Source organism: Gallinula chloropus (genome assembly GCF_964237585.1).
Source record: "Gallinula chloropus genome assembly, chromosome: 1".
NCBI classification, from domain to species: domain Eukaryota; kingdom Metazoa; phylum Chordata; class Aves; order Gruiformes; family Rallidae; genus Gallinula; species Gallinula chloropus.
Genome location: NC_140085.1, coordinates 144607006 through 144623209, shown reverse-complemented (window position 1 = coordinate 144623209; position 16204 = coordinate 144607006). Strand labels below are relative to the sequence as shown.

Sequence of the window (16204 nt, the reverse complement as noted above, 5' to 3'; positions counted from 1 at the left end):
AGAACAGCCTAGAGAGCTGGACAGAGAGGAACCTAATGGAAATCAAGGGCAAATATTGGGTCCTGTACCCAGGCACCAGTACAGGTTTGGGGTTGATGTGCTGGGAAGTAGCTCTGTGGAGAAGGCCCTGGGGGTCCTGGTGGCCAACAAGCTCTCCATGAACCAGCAGTGTGCCCTCGTGGCCAAGAAGGTATCCTGGGGGTTGCATTATGAAGAGGGTGGCCAGCAGGTCAAGGGATGCAACATCTGGAGCACTCTGCCCTGGTGAGGCCACATGTGGAGCACTGTGTTCTGGGCTCCCTAGCTCAAGACAGACAGGGAACTACAGGGTAGAGTCCATTGGGTTGCTACAAAGATGATGAGGGAACTGGAGCATCTCTCATACGAGGAAAGGCTGAGGGAGCTGGGTCTGTTTAGCCTGGAGAAGGGTGAGAAGGGATCTCGTCAATCCTTAGAAATATCTACAGGGTGGGGATGTGGGCCAGACTCTTTTCAGTGGTGCCCAGTGACAGGACAAGAGGCAATGGGCACAAACTGGAGCACAGGAAGTTCCATTTGAACATGAGGAAAAACTTACTCTGAGGGTGGCAGAGAACTGGCACTGGCTGCCTGGAGAGGCTGTGGAGTCTTCTCTGAAAAGATTCAAAGCCTGCCTGGATGTGATCCTGTGCCACCTGCTGCAGGTGATCCTGCTTTGGCAGAGGGGTCGGACTAGATGATCTCCCAAGGTTCTTTCCAAGCCCCACTGCTGCCATTCTTCACAGTATTCCAGAACATTTGATTGCTGAGAATCGCTTTGCTCCTGGTCATGGAAAACATGGATTGTCTTCCACGTGAAGAAGTTACCTCCTTTGGACTTGGTCTACAGAACAGCAGTCAGGGCTGAAAGGGAGAAATACTAAGAACATGATGGCCCCAGAGGGAGTTTCTGTCTCTCCCCTTTCACACTCCTGTTGGTCTGTGGCAGCAAACAGCCTTTCCTATAGATTTCCTGCCATGCTCTTTGGTATTGTAAAACAATGCTGAAGCTCCACAGGGTTTGGTACTCCCCATCTGTTTTATGAGAACAGAGACCAAACCAGATGGCTCTCACCTGCTGTTCCTCATTGACAGGCACAACTTGGACTATCTGGAGGTAATACACTGCCCATATGCTTTTCTGCACTGTCCATGCAAACAGTCCTTTTGCACAGAGAGATCCCTGATTTATTTTAAACTGTGGAAGTAAATGCTCTCCTCCACTTCCTTCTTGTTCTTTTTTTCCCCTTGCAGATGTGATGTATAACGGAGAAATGAATGAAAAGATCAAGTTACTGTATAAGCTGCATATCCCACCGGGTAAGAAACCTGAAAGGGAACGAGTAACTCCAGCTTTCCCAAAAATCTCTGGCTTAAAGCTTCTGGGGAAAGGCTGCTTAATGAAGAACCCTATCTTGCTTCCTTCAGCTGGGAGTGTTACAGGATGTGCATTTGTCATTATGCTCACTAATTTTAAAAATTACTCCAGTCAGAACTTTTTGGGATGAAATGTATAGATGTCAAGGCTCACATCTGCTGCATTTGGAGAGCTGGGGCAGGGGGGTTGGAACTCTGTGATCCTTGGGGTCCATTACAACCCCAGACCGTTCTATGATTCTATCGTCTTTTGAGGCCAATTACATGGTTTCTTCTAGACAAAATACGAACTGAAATAACATTTTTGTATGGCTCACGCACTGTGTACAGTAGAAGTGTCCTGATTGCATCTTGATCCAGTTTGGCTTTGGGTGACCACATTCTGAGGTAGTTTCTGGTGCAAAGGTTTTAATTAAACGTGCCGTTCTTGGCAAACTTCCGACTCTCTCACTGCAGCACCGGTCTTACTTCCAATTAACATCATCTTCCAGTATGGTTTAACGAAGTACTGTTTGAAAACAGCTTTGCCCAATTGTTTTGCTTTGGTCAGATAAGTAAATGTGGAAAGTGTAACTAACCGTTGGGCGGCGTTGGGGGGGTTAATGGTGACATTTGTCACGCTGCTTCCGACAGCTCTCACCGAGAATGAACGAGACAGCCAGTCGCCGCTGAAGAATCCTCTGCTGTCCACCTCCAGACCACTGGTCATAGGAAAAGCAAACGGTACGTCCAGGGAGGGCTCTCTGATGCCTGCACAGGAGATACAACCAACTTCTGTCTGCTAACCCTGCTCTTGTACCTCTGCTCTCTGGGGTTCCTTTTGAAATGCCACTTAACTCCAGTGACTGGCAAGCTCATTCTCCTTCTTGTGTCTGCCCCAAAACAAGGTGATGCGGTAGATTACCAGAAGCAGTTGAAGCAAATGCTGAAGGATCTAGCCAAAGAAAAGGATGCTAAAACTGAGAAAGAATTGCCAAAAATGAGCCAGGTATGTACATCAGATGCTGTAGACTGTTTTGAAAGAAGTGGAGGGTACTCAAATGACCAAAATACAGCAGTTCAGGTCCTTCTGAGACACTGTAGCTGTAGTTTGAGCTGAAACTCAGTCCTTTGGGTATCCAGCTCCTCTGAGCCAGGGAACTCCCAGCTGCCTTTCTAGCAGCTCCTTCTCCTCAGCCCAGCTGGTGAAGAGCTGCAGCATAACAGGCTGGAAAACAGGCTCATGCAGGCTGGAAAAAGCCCTCCTCCTTAGCCCAGTGAGTTCCCAAGGAACTGCTGTTCCATCTTCCCTGAGCTCCTCTCCTGCAAACCAGTAACTTCTTAGTCTGTCACCAGCTGGGACCTGGCCTGTCTTAGCCAAATGCTGACTGGAACTGTGTGAAGTGAAACAGCTGAAGGCTCTCGTCATCCTCCCCTCCCTAACGCCAGCAGAGCCTTTGCATATGTTGTTTGCATTAAGAAAATCTCCTGGAGGCAAAAAGGTCAGGTATTAGCAAAACAAATGTGGGGACATGCAGAGAAAGCTGGGAATACACCCGGAATCCCTTCTGTGCTGGTGTTGCTTTTAATGGGTGGCAGGTACCCAACCTGGCAGCTCAGCCGGGCCACAGATGTCTCATAAAGGCTTCGCTTGGCTGAACTCCCTGCAGTCCCTTCTACCCTGAATTAGCAGTCCTGGGACTGAGTGAAACTTGAGGGCTCTCAAATTTCATAACAGGAGATGGAAACACCCTTTCTAGCCTGATAATCATCTGTGATGGTGGACGGGGGAAAGGGGAGAAGGGGGCCGGGCAGGGAAGATGTCTGAATTCTATCAGTAGAAGAAGAGGCAGGGACAGATGGGAGAGAAACAGCTGAAGGGAAGTTGCTTGCAGAGCTGTGGACGGCTGCTTTGGTTGTAACTCGTTGGGTGTCACAGCCACCCATTTTCCACCAGTCATAGATTGTATTCCTTGCCTCGTATCACTTGCATGTCCATCATCTGGGGGGTCCTGATCTCCATCAGAGCAACAAAATACTTTTGTGCTCTGTTCCCTTTTTGATTTGCAGCACCAAGGACCTAGCATCAGGGGGTGGAAGGTGGTTTGAATTCCCTTTGCTGGTGTTTTCTTAAAAGCCAGCAGAAGTTACCAAGGAGAATGTCAGCTTAGGCAGCATTCTCCCTTCCCTGGCAGTACCTCGCCCTTGCTCAACTCATAGTTACCTGTAGTATGGCTCTTCTGTAGTTTGATTCTGGTTTTTCATCCTTTACAGAGGGAGTTCATCCAGTTCTGCAAAACCTTGTATAGCATGTTCCACGAAGATCCGGAGGAGAACGATTTGTATCAAGCCATTGCCACTGTGACCACACTGTTACTGCAGATCGGAGAAGTGGGACAGAGAAACATCAGCCTGGGGAGTGGATCGGATGAGTTCACCGAGGACTTGCAGCCCGAGGCCTCTGCTTCGGACCAGGATGCTGTTTTTACTGACACTGTGAAGACCCCTCACAAAGATTCCCAACCTTCACCTGTGACCGAAGGAGACTGGACCGTCTCTTTTGAACACATTTTAGCGTCCCTCTTGACTGAACAGTCCTTAGTTAACTTCTTTGAAAAGCCCTTAGAACTGAAGCCCAAACTCGAGAGCGCCAAGCTCAGCCAGTACAGCCTGAGAGCCAACGGGACAAGCTGCCAGTCGCGGGGCGAACACACGAGGCTGAACGCACAGCAGCAGTAGCAGGCCCGTCAAACCCGACATGCACTGAAACGATGCCAAAGCACCTACTGTCAAAGGCTTTCAGATAGCAGTGGACTTCCCATAAGTTTGTTGGTCTGTGGTTTTCAGTTTAAGAGCTTTAAAAGCTAAAGGGTGTGTAGGTTTGTTAATGTGCCATTGATTTATTACGGTCTTGTTTTGAATGGAAAAGGAAACATCTGTCTGCAGCGCGAAGACAGTGAAGCCCTCTTCCGTGCTGGGAGACCAGAGGCTGGCTCCGGTTGTCTGTCGTTGGGTTTCTTTTTTGTTTTGTTGTGGTTTGGGTTTTGTGTTGTTGGGTTTTTGTTTTTTTTTAAACAGGGGAAAATGCTTCTCAGCTACTGTCTGCAGTTTGTTTGGGTTGCCTTTTTTGCACTAATACTGAAAACTGTTTCAATGCTGGTAATTGAAACTATTTTAATATATTTGACTGTAGTCCGGTTTGTATGTCTTGCTGAAACGTTAAGTGTACATGGACTGTGCTTCTCATGTTGGTCTGTGAAAAGATGCACTTTTCAATAAACCCTTTTTGTACTAGAGTCGCAGCGACAGCGTTTATTGATTTATGGAAGTGCCTCCAGTCCCTGCTTCCTTCAGCCAGTTCCCTGAGCTCACAATTAATGCCCTGGTCAGAACCCCTCGCTGCAGTGCAGCACAGAGAGCTGCTGGGGAGAAGCTTACTGGTTCTGCCCAGGAGACCAGCAGGGACCAAACACAGGGAGTTTATGCTACCCACAAGAGATGACATATACAAAGTACTGGTCAAACAGTTGGGGGGGCAGGGGGGTGGTTAGTTGTTGTGGGTTTGTTTTCGGTTTTAAACAAACTTAGCCTTAACTGTAAAATACCTGTGTAGTGGCTCATTACTCCCATAGGAAAAAAACCATGACTCTGCCACCCATAGAGGAACATTCCTGTTTCCTCCTTAATGCAGGCAGAAGTAACCTAACCTATGGTATCTTTAGTTAAGAAAATGACAGCATATTTACAAGGCCCAAGTAAGCCAGGTAAGTTTGTCACCTGCTCAACTCAACGCTTCATGGGTGAGAACTGGAAAAGACAAGACAATTAAAAAAAAGCCCCAAACTTAGGATTAAACTTTTCATCCTTTTATTGTAATGAAAATAAGTTTAATTTTCATCCACATTGACTGTCTGTAGACCTGCAAAAGAAGACATTGTATCACCACATGTTCCTTGGACAATTCTCTTTATGCATATGCAATGTATGTATATTCACAAGAAAGTAAACCTACAGTTTCAGAGCTAGCTTGCTGATCTACTTCTGGAAGAGCAGACTGTATATAGGCAGGTACTTCAACAAATGGTAAAACCAAAAACTTCTGTGTTTATTCTGCAACTAAGATACTTCCCAGGTAACAAGCAGAAAAGGCTCAACCTGCTTTAGTGTTTGACATCAGAGGATGTGCTTTATATAGGAAAACATAAACCTGAAACTACCCTAACAACTCCAGCCAGTGGGTTCTTGTTTTGGTTTTTTTTTTTTTAATTCTCTAAAAAAAATTTACAGGATTATTTTGTTAAATTCTGTATTTGCTTCTTCATGCTTCCAGCCAGCAGCCCCGTCCTCTAGAGCAGAGCTAGCTGAAGCCAGCATTTTGACTCCTTCAGTTCGCTTTCCACCTGAATTTTGCATTGCAGGAGGCGCCATCCCACTCCGCTACTTGCTCAGAGGAACAGGGTGCAGAGGAGGAGACTGCCTGCAACCTCACCTTTGAATGTTGTGACTGGTACATAGGTAACCAGTGTGTAGAGCTTGTTTGGTGAATCTTCATCCTCATTGCGTTTTCTGGACAAACGCACACGGATACGGTAAGGAACATTCCTGAAACGGAGACAGCAAATTGATTCTCAATAAAATAGGTACTGAAACCTGTGTAATTAATAGAAAAGTAAAGTTCTCTGCTCCATGGTTACTGCACCTGCCCCGTATTCTTTAAGCTTTGTCCATTTGTGCAAAGACATGAGTAATTCTCTTTCTACCTCAGCATCATAATGAACAAAATCCTGTACCTTTGAGATTACGCTGTCTGCCTTAGAGATGCTTTTTGTTTTGTTCAAGCAGGTAAGATTTAACTGAGCCTTACAATCAGATAAAGCTATAATCCAGCAGGAGCAGAACATCAGAAGTGCACCATTAGTTTACTACTGAGCCAGGAAATATATTCTGAAGCCAATCATGAAGCATGGCATGAATATGATCAAGCAGCTGTTACTAAGAACCATTCCTTACTCCAATAGGAAACAGTGAGGACTAAAAGCCCAACAGTCTGCTCCAAAAGCCTGAGGTCCCCGCCAAGAGCCAGAGTACCGCCCCACCTGTGTGGAAAGCCTAGCAAGTTAGACCTGAGCCAGGATCTTGTTCATGGGCACACAAGTGATGGTGTTTCTTCCTCAGAAAGCCCGTGGAACCACAGTTGCATTGCTTCGGTGATTTTCTTTGTAACAGGCAAGTCACAAGTCACAGCTTAGTGTCCTGCCCCAATACTGCCCAAAATACACTGCTGAAGGCAGGCACAAATATGTTTGTCCACACCATTTCCACAGTCACCTCTCACCTCAAACAAACTCGTGATTTTGGGGAAACTCCTGCTCAACAGAATACGAGTAGGAACTTCCTCCTTGCTGTACGTTCTCAGAGCAGGCTTACTCAATCAGGTGGATGCAGTAATTACGGCACAGGAACTTTGCTATTGATTTATTCCCTTCTTGAAACACCTCAGGAGCATTTTTCACTACTTTACGTAGATCACTATTGACTGTCACACCCACTGATCCTTCCAGAGGACGATACTTTACTTTGCATGTATTATCTATTCCACCTAGTGAAAACTGCAGTTAAACTTGTGCTAGAAAGATATGCTCCCCTGATGACTCCCTGCTCCAGAGAATGCACTTCCACAAGTTACTACAAGGAAGTCCTGGTCAGGAGCCTTGCTACTACACTCTGGAGTTACGCTGTCACCTGGCTCAACTGCTACTTCTTCACTGCATACAAAGTGGAACAGCTCAAAGGGAGGGAGAGAGACCCCCTGCCCAGAACACCCAGTAGTGCAGCCACATCTTCCCACTGTGGTTTTGAAGGAAAGGTTGAAAGGTTGGCTTGCATACACAACTCCAGGTAAAGGACTGCAAACACGTCACAGGCTACACTCAAGAATCTAATTCCTAGATGACATGGTGTAAAACAAGGGTTCATGCATATCCAGTGTTTAAATCAACACTACTAAACCCTACCAGTTACCCTTTTATTATGGTTTAAGAGGTCCCACTCCTCCCACCCTTTGGACCACCTTCATCCATGTCAATTCACTGCCCCTGTAGCAACAATTTAACAGAAGTTGTAGCTTCTTGGCTCCCAAACTACTTGTACTTACAAGACAAGATTAATGTCCCTATTTAAAACACACCTCATTACTTCTTTGTGTAGCATTTATCAATTCAGCATGCTTCAAAACCTCATGCTGTTCACAGACATTAAACAAACCCCAGGTACTTAGCCTGGGACAACAGGTGGCACTAAAAAGCCGCCTGCCACAACAGGGACTGGGGTACTACAGCACAAAAACCCAATCCTGCCACCACCCCAACCTGCATTCTTGCTTTCTTTTGCTTTATTCTCAATAGATGTAGATCAAAGTTTTTGCAACTCCAGGGCTGACCCAAGCTTTGCTACAAGTACAGAATCATAGAATCATAGGGGTTGGAAGGGACCTCAAGAGATCATCAAGTCCAACCCCCCCGCCAAAGCAGGTTCCCTAGGACAGGTCACACAGGTGGACGTACAGACGGGTCTTGAATATCTCCAGAGGAGAGTCCACAACCCCCCTGGGCAGCCTGTCCCAGGGCTCTGTCACCCTCACTGTGAAAAAGTTCTTCCGCATGTTGGTGCGGAACTTCCTGTGCTCCAACTTGCAGCCATTGCCCCTTGTCCTGTCCCCACAGACCACTGAAAAGAGGCTGGGCATTTCCCCCTGTGTCCCACACTTCAGGTATTTATAAACATTAATTAAAGATCCCCTCTCAGTCTTCTTTTCTCAAGGCTGAACAGCCCCAGTTCTTTCAGCCTGTCCTCATAGGGGAGATGCTCCAGGCCTTTAATCATCTTTGTAGCCCTTCTCTGGACTCTCTCCAGGAGATCCCTGTCTTTTTTATACCAGGGACCCCAGAACTGGACACAATACTCCAGGTGGGGCCTGACCAGGGCAGAGTAGAGGGGGACGATCACCTCCTTCAACCTGCTGTCCACACTCCTCCTGATGCACCCTAGGATCCCACTGGCTCTCTCAGCCACCAGTGCACACTGCTGGCTCATGGCCAACCTGTCATCTACCAGGACCCCCAGGTCCTTCTCCACAGAGCTCTTCTCCAGCAGGTCATCCCCCAGCCTGTACTGAAACTAACAGTTGTTCCTTCCCAGGTGCAAGACTCTACACTTGCTTTTAATGAACCTCATCTGGTTTCTCCCTGCCCAGCTCTCCAGCCTGTCCAGGTCCCTCTGGATGGCAGCGCAGTGTTCCTGTGTGTCAGCCACTCCTCCCAGCTTTGTATCATTGGGTACTTGCTGAGGGTGGATCCTATTCCCTCATCAAGGTCATCAATGAAGATATTAAACAGGACTGGACCCAACACTGGGTGGGGAGCACCGCTAGTAACAGGTCTCCAGTCAGATTCTGCTCCACTGATCACCACCCTCTGAGCTCGGTCCAACAGCCAGTTGTGACATTGGCTGTCCTCCAGTCTTGGGCACCTCTCCTGCTCTCCAACTAAGACAGCTAACCAGAATGCCGCAAGAAGTGACAGAAAGATCAGCTCCATATGCTCGTTGTAAGGAAGGAGGTGTTTGCAAAGAAAACACAAATACTGCGAGAAATATACAGACTTTTCTACCCCTCCAAGTCCCACACCTCCACACACACCAGTTACCAGGCTCTTCTCACCCAATAAGGAAAGCTGTGGGAACGTACCTTATTCCTTTAGCCCAGACTGCTTTATTCAACCTGGTGTCAATGCGAACGTCAGGAGTACCCATCTCCTTCATCGCAAATTTACGGATCTCCTTGAGAGCTCGTGGCGCTCGCTTCTTGAAGCCCCTAGGACAAACACAGGAGGGACTGTCAGCATCGGATGCTTGTTGGGGCACTCGGCCACCGACCTTCCCTAAACACACAACAAACAACTCTGTTTGACAGCTGCATCACAGCATGACCAGGCCTTTGCTCTGGTAGGTAGCTGCTAACCCCAATGTCTATGCCTAACAGAAACCACACAGAGTTATGCTGCAGCGTTTCAGTAACAAGCTGCAACTGCAAAGCCTCCCAGATCTTCAGTCCCTTTTACAACATGTAGACACAAAAGTTTCTGGCAATGGTGCTGAAGAGATCAGAGCTTCCACAGGTACCTTAAATGAAAGGCCCATGTAAAAAGCAGTGCAACAATGGCAGTACAAACCACACAGAACCAGCCAGTACTGAAATAAACAGCAGAAGAACAAAACTGATGCTATTCTGAGCAACAGCTTCTGCTAAATGGTGTTTGATGGTTGCTTTCTTCACATCATCGTGACTGGACCACCACCAGAACAGGTTTTTTGGGTTTTTTTAACAAGTATAGCTAGTCTCATGCCTATTATGGACAGGCTCTACATGACTGGGGATTTACACTTGAAAGTTGCAACTGCACCTTGAGTGCTTTGCCCCCAATATTACACCCACACTGTGACAAGCGACTGTTGTGTCAGCAGGCTCTAAGGTCCTGCAGTGGGTTATATTTACTATTATTTGCACACTACTGTTGGTATTTTATGCTAGAAATGTGGGGCGAGTGAGGGATACAAGCGAGACAAGCAACAGAAGCATTTCCCCTTTGTACCTCATCCTAACAAGAGGTTAATCCCCCAAAAGGAAAGAGGACAGCAGGACCACCACCATTAAGAGCAGACTGAACTGCCACAAACCATGGCAAGGCCAGGCCATCCTACTGCCCTTCAAAGGCACCGATGCCTCCACCCTCACCTTAACTTAGGGGAGAAATTTCACTGATCGTTTTGATTTGGATGTAATTTTCTTCCACATGACTGCAGACACACACACACAGAGGAGAATCTAGGGGAGGTTCAGTTTCTCAGCACATCCTCTCAAGCATTTTACATAACCTTTACTACTATGAGGTTCAACATTTTGTCAGGTAAAATGTCACTCTCACCCCCATACAACTAATACTGTTTAACTCAAATCATATCCCAATTTACACCTCACACAATGTAACAATAAACAGAGGCAATCATCTGATGGCAACACCACTGAATTTTGAGAACTTACAACTACAGTGAGATAAATCTCAGATTTTGCTTGGGAAAGAAGACAACCTGTGGAGAGGCAAGCAGCTCTAACCTCAAATGATGTCCAGGTACACTCACCAAAAAAAAAAACCCACCACCCCACAACAAACAAGCTTGTTCCTGAAAACCCCCTGCAAGTAGAGGTCAGCACAGGTAGAGAGCTGCCTTCTCGTGCCACAACTGTCACATAAGGGACTAAAACACACCATGTGTTAGCATCAGTGTCGGGAAGGACCATTATTCTCCAGTTTAAAACCCACTGAACCCTTTAGCAATCTCCACTTTGGGTAAGGCAGATTTCAGAGACAAAAACCCAGGGACTTACACGCCATGGATCCGCTTGTGAATGTTGATGGTATATTCCCTGGTTACCACCTCATTGATGGCTGAGCGTCCCTTCTTCTTCTCGCCACCCTTCTTTGCGGGAGCCATCTGAACGACGCTGAAACGCACCCACACGTGCATCAAAAGCAGACCCAATGTCCCTCGGTTTTCCCACCGCCTTCCTCCCACCGCCCCAGGCAGCTCCTTTACAAGCCACACAAACCTCGCGTTCAGAAACTCAATTCAAGATTAACTCGCCCCTGCAGACTTTAAGCCACAATCCTTCAGCACCACAAAAGCCCCACTCGCCTCTCCCTGACAGGAGCGTGAAACACGTCTGAGACTCTTCGGTCACTTCCCAAGCCGGCCGGGGTCCCGGCCAGCCCCAGGCACCCTGAAAACCACCCCGTCCTGCTTCCGCATACCCAAGCCCCTTCCACCCGCAAAGCGACTCCGGCGGGCAGCTGGGCTCGGCTCGGCCCGGCCCGGCACGGAGGTGACGATGCCAGAAAAGCTCCTTCCAGGAGCTGACAGAGGCCTACGGCTTCCCCCTCCCTCACCAGGGTGCAGCACAGGGCCGTAACCGCCCCACAACTGCCCCGCAGGCCTCCCCGGCCTACGGCCTCCCCGGCTCACCACAGGCCCGGGGGAGCAGCAAGATGGGTCCCCGCCCCCACGAACACGGGCCCGCCGAGAGGAACCACACGGTGCACCCCGCGCCGGGTCGCCCCCCGCACCAGGCCAGGCGAAGGAACCCCGCCGCCGCCGCGCCTGCCAGGCGGATGGAGGCGGATTCGGCAAGCCGCCCCCCGGGGCCGCCACTCACCCTGCCCGGGTACAGGCCGGAAAGGAGGGCGCAAGGGACTGTGGGAACGAGGAGCCCTTCCGGGATGCGGGTGGGCGCCGAGTGCGCCGGCGCCGGTCGGGGGCACGCACCGGGGGAGGGAGGGGCTCAGCCGGGCGGTGGCGCGCAGGCGCGGGGCTGTGGGTACCGCGGGGCGGAGAGCGGGCTGGCGGGGTTCTGCGGTCGCTTTCCTCTGAGGGGGCTGCCGAGCCCAGAGGCAGCGGCTCCAGCCTCGCCAGCCCCGGCCCTGGTCGGTCGGAGAGTTGCTTCTGGCGCAGCCACCCCAGCCCGAGCCCGCAAGCGGCGGGAGGTTGCTGGCCACGCACGGCGAGCGCTGCCACCCCCGCGCCTGCGCGCTGCCGGCGTTGGGGTAGTCGCGGGAAGGGGTTCGCGGCTGCCTTACCGTGAAAGAAGGGGTGTCTCCGTCCCCCCCTCGCCGCCCGTGAAACTGAACCTGCCTCCCTGGGATTGGAGTCCGGGGGCTCTTGAGTAGCTGCGTACCTGCTCGCCCCTAATTTGAGAGTTTTTCTTCCGAAGGGGGTGTTGTGCGGGGACCTCGGCTGGGGAGCTGTGTCTGGAGTCGGAGCCGCAGACGGGTTTGGGCTGGAAGCGACCTCAGAGGTCATCTCGTTACACCCACTGCCATGGACAGGGACACCCTCCGCCAGACCAGGCAGCCCAAAGCCCCATCCAACCTGGCCTTGAACACTGCCAAGAATGGGGTATACGCAGCCTCTCTGGGCAGCCTGTTCCAGTGTCTCACCATCCTCACAGGGAAGGATTTTTTCCTAATGCCTGATGAAAATTTACCCTCTTTCAGCTTAAGGCTGCTGCCTATTGTACTGTCCTTGTAGGCGCCTTTCAGGTACTGTCAGGCTGCAACAGGGTCTCCCCATAGCCTTTTCTTCTCTGGGCTGAACAGCCTGTCTTTACAGCAGAGGTGCTTCTGCCCCCATCATGTTCCTGGCCTTCCTCTGGACTTGCTCCAACAGTTCAATCTCTTTCTTGTACTAGGGGCCTTGGAGCTGGATGCGGTACTCTGGGGGAGTGGGTGGGTGTCAGCAGAGCAAGGGGGCAGAATCACCTCCTTTGACGTGCTGGTCATGCTGCTTTTGATGCAGCCCAGGATATGGTTGGCTTGCTTGCATCTAGCAAGGAGATTGCCCTGTGTTCAGATCTGAAGTTCTGTTGCTGAGTAGAAACCAGGTACTCCAGCATGGGGGTAACCACCCTGTCTGGCCACCTGCCTGGAAGAACGACCCAAACCGAATGATTATGCTGGAACGAGCCAGATCTCGGCTACAGTGAACTAGAACAATGGCTCGCATCTATGAAGAGGACTGGAGTTATGTGTGCCTGAACGGGGAACAGGTGTGATAATTCCAGACCAAATGTGTGTAAAGGGAAGAAATGAGACAGAGCATGAAAAACTTAAGTGTTGGCATAAACCTGTTCTTGTAAGTGCTCTGCATCCTTCCAAACAATACAATAGGCCAGATTACTAGAAGGCAAACCAGCCCTCTTTACAGATGTTCCCTGTTGATTACTGAGTACTGCTGGTTTTAGAGGCTAAGCTTGGTTTGGAAGTACCTAGTGCCAATCAGGAGAGATGTGGGTGTATTACAACTATCCCTGAGTGTAAAACAAATTCTTAAAGGCATTTTCCTACGACTTTCATTGTAGTTGAGATCTGTCAAGTGCTGATTCCACAGATATTTCCTCTGAGGTGCTCACATTCCTTCGTTCCCTCTTTCCTGCGTGAACTTTGTGGCCTACAGGCAGATTTTCCCTCCCCTTTCCCAAAACAGGCCTTTACAGGAGTGAGTGGCATTTATGAAGTCAGCCTCTTAGCCAGCTGGCCTTGGCTAAGATTTGTCTACAGTTACCAGAAAGAAAGAGGTTCCTTCAGACATCTTAAGGTTCTCTTTAATCTTCATCTGGTGGGGTCACTCTTGCTTCACCGAATGCAAGAACTGAGCCGGCTAACTCAGACTGGCAGCGAAAGGTGGCACTCAGAACTCTTCTTAAGAGTTGGAATCTGATCTCTGTAAACACTTTTTAGAGACCAGATTCGTCTTCCTTCAGTGAAGTAAACTGGAGGAACTCTGTGGACTGGAAGACATATGCGCCCATCAGCCCTACCAGCCAGCCCTGCTGTGGCAGCTACAGGGTTGTTTTGCCAACAGGTTTTCTCCAGGAGAGTTTTAGCTTCTTCAGAAGGTTTTTCAGAACTTGGGGCAAATAAACCTTCTTGATTTTTCCAAACGCTTATTTTTAGCCTTTTCAGCTCCCAACACAATTGTCTCCACTGTTCCTCTGTGGCACAGAAACCAGAGCTGAATGTGTGGGCACCCATGACGTGATCCCAGGCCCGGGTGGGCAGGAAGGGCAGCATGGTCTGTGCTCTCTTGAAGCTAACACTGTCTGGGGTGGCTGCAAGAGAATAAAACCATTACTGTGCTCGGTTATCCACCTCGTTCTGTGTTGGAGGTTGCTGCTTCTGCAGCAGAGTCTGCAAAGAGAAAGCAGACCTGTACCTTGGCTGCTCCATCCTGTACCTAATCTGAATTTAAAATTAAAAAAAGCATCAACACAAGGCTGCCAAAGTGGAGACCAGACTGTCTATAGTGAGGACATGCTAGCAGTTCCAGCAGAGGTGTTATCATGAACATCAGGACAGCAATGTCTTAGTACACTGAAGCTGGACATGGCTCAAAGCCCTCGTATGTGCTGGGACAAACCATTCTTTAAACAATCTGTTTTGTTCTAATCTAAAACTGTTTGGTTGAAAGTAAGGAGTTGTCTGAGGTCTTTAAAGTTTTAAAGGCACTTAAAATGAGCTGTCTTGGCTGGGAGCTAATGCAGCTTCCTGAGCTGTCATTCCTGCTGCCCCATAGGACAACCCTTGGTTTTGCTAACTGGGTGGCAAACGCCTTGCCAGGCTACAGCTAACATGAAGACTCTCAAGTAAATCACATAGTTGAACAGCCACAGGAAAATCTGTGCAAGTCCTGCAATAAAGCCTTTTGGCTATTTTATTTTATTCTACAAATAAAGACAACTGTCCATCATTAAATGGAAAAAAAAATAATAGTTTGAGTTATATATAGCATGAAACAGTAGTTCCCTTCACAAAAAAACCCATTTCTAATTCATTAGTTTATTACAAAATATCCACTCACAAAAAAGCACAAGCACAATCTTTATACTTGTGAAATGAGTTGATATTTCATATACAAAATAATTTCCACATAATTCCATATAATTTTATTTTATATAGAAATAGGTCATTATTACAACAGCTGTACAATACACTACTTTTTATTTAATAATTACATAAAATCTTTCTTAGAAACATATCAACAGAAAACATACAAAAAAAGCGAAAAGTGCATTTCTTTTTTTTTTTTAATATATTTTTTCCCCCCAAAGGAAAATTCAATCCTAAATGTTATAATGAAAGAGATATGTAATAGTCTGCAGCATCCCGAGTCAGTGGGCCAAAACACAGTGCATATTTCTCAGAGACTTGCTGTGGGTGGGGGTGAGTCTGAAGAAGGATCCGTGTTGTACTGTCGGAGAGTTGTGTGACTGTGCTTACAAGCAGAGTTCTCCTTCACAACCACAATTCATGTAGAAAACAGTACGGAGCAGGTCGTGGGTTGGGGGTTGGTTGGTTGGTTTGTTTCTACTCATGAAGAACTTGAAGTTGGGGTGAGCTGCATAATACTTTTCAGATTCTAAATCGAGGGTTGTGAGCTGTAGACCATCTTCACCGATGTCTGGGCTTTCTCCTCCATTGGATGGGCTAATTTGGCCACAAGAAGAAGGAAACAAACTTCTCTTTACAGAAAGTGCCTAGGTTTTGTCCTCTGTGCAGTTGTGCAAAATAATAACAATAATCATAATAAAAATAATCTCTTGTTCTCTCCTCAATAGACCTTTGACGCAGTCAGTGCTTTTCATACACAAAAGAAGAACTGAAACAGTGAAGGCCAAGTACCTCATAAGTCTGTCAACAGTCTTTTGGAATTGCCAGATAGCTTTCAGAGTGACATGCCAAGACTGGACGCCTCCTCCCGTGCACCCATTGATGAGGGAGGCTGCACAGGGCAGTGCCCCTTTTCATTTTGCTCTGCCAGTACGTCCCGTGCTCGCGAGACAGCGCAAACTGAGTCCAGCATGCCGTAGATGCGCTGCCTGTGGCGGCCGGCACTCCGTGGCGTACTTCTGTCATAGAGCTTTGAAAGAAACGCTTGTGCAAAAGCCAAAACAGTAAGTACAAACAAAGTCATTTTCCTCTGCCCCATGTGCCCATTGGTTAAAGCTAATCGTGCATTGATTGTGCTGGTGGGGACTCTTTTATCGCAGTGGCTGTGGTAAATTTGATGATTCTGATAAGCTATTGCTTCTTCTTGATGTTAGTTGCTGCTGCTGTTGCTGCTGCTGTGTCTGATGATACCCCATATTTCCTTGCTGTGGCAAGTAAGATGGCAGGAGCAAAGAATCAGGTTGCTCATTGTGCAAAGAACTTGGTGTTTGCAC

At 48.3% G+C, this 16204-nt stretch overlaps 3 protein-coding genes across 4 annotated transcripts in view; 1 reads left to right on the top strand and 2 right to left on the bottom strand.

The window, feature by feature from the left end:
• TBC1D8 (TBC1 domain family member 8) overlaps window positions 1–4670 on the top strand; it is a gene marked incomplete at its 5' end in the record, with an annotated part of 52305 nt that extends 47635 nt beyond the window's left edge. The window contains 4 exons of the mRNA XM_084279255.1: window positions 1273–1338; window positions 2029–2118; window positions 2283–2383; window positions 3649–4670. Of these exons, the coding sequence (XP_084135381.1) occupies window positions 1273–1338; window positions 2029–2118; window positions 2283–2383; window positions 3649–4113 (722 nt within the window). The 3' untranslated portion in view covers window positions 4114–4670. The remainder of the gene's footprint in view (window positions 1–1272; window positions 1339–2028; window positions 2119–2282; window positions 2384–3648) is intronic.
• Window positions 4671–5218: 548 nt separating this feature from the next.
• Window positions 5219–11665, bottom strand: RPL31 (ribosomal protein L31). 2 transcript variants are annotated; one of them, XM_084279053.1, is made up of 5 exons: window positions 11642–11665; window positions 10817–10933; window positions 9119–9244; window positions 5864–5976; window positions 5219–5293 (listed from the first exon to the last, which is right to left on the bottom strand). In XM_084279053.1, the coding sequence occupies exons 2-5, from the start codon at window positions 10921–10923 to the stop codon at window positions 5262–5264; spliced, it is 378 nt and encodes a 125-aa protein (XP_084135179.1). In that variant the 5' UTR covers window positions 10924–10933; window positions 11642–11665; the 3' UTR covers window positions 5219–5261. The 2 variants fall into 2 exon arrangements, with proteins under 2 accessions (XP_084135179.1, XP_084135180.1); XM_084279054.1 differs by lacking the exon at window positions 11642–11665 and adding an exon at window positions 11452–11470.
• A 4186-nt stretch (window positions 11666–15851) lies between these two features.
• The window catches only part of NPAS2 (neuronal PAS domain protein 2), a 52565-nt gene continuing 52212 nt past the window's right edge, over window positions 15852–16204 (bottom strand). Inside the window, exon 20 of the mRNA XM_084279427.1 lies at window positions 15852–16204. Coding sequence (XP_084135553.1) covers window positions 16022–16204 — 183 coding nt within the window. The 3' untranslated portion in view covers window positions 15852–16021.

Coding starts and splice junctions, on each gene's coding strand:
- RPL31 (XM_084279053.1), bottom strand. CDS start 10,923: ATGGCTCCCGCAAAGAAGGGTGGCGAGAAGAAGAAGGGACGCTCAGCC. Junction 9,245..10,816: donor CACAAGCGGATCCATGGCGT/GTAAGTCCCTGG, acceptor TGTTTGTCCTAG/GGGCTTCAAGAAGCGAGCGC. Junction 5,294..5,863: donor ACCAGTCACAACATTCAAAG/GTGAGGTTGCAG, acceptor CTTCTTTTGCAG/GTCTACAGACAGTCAATGTG.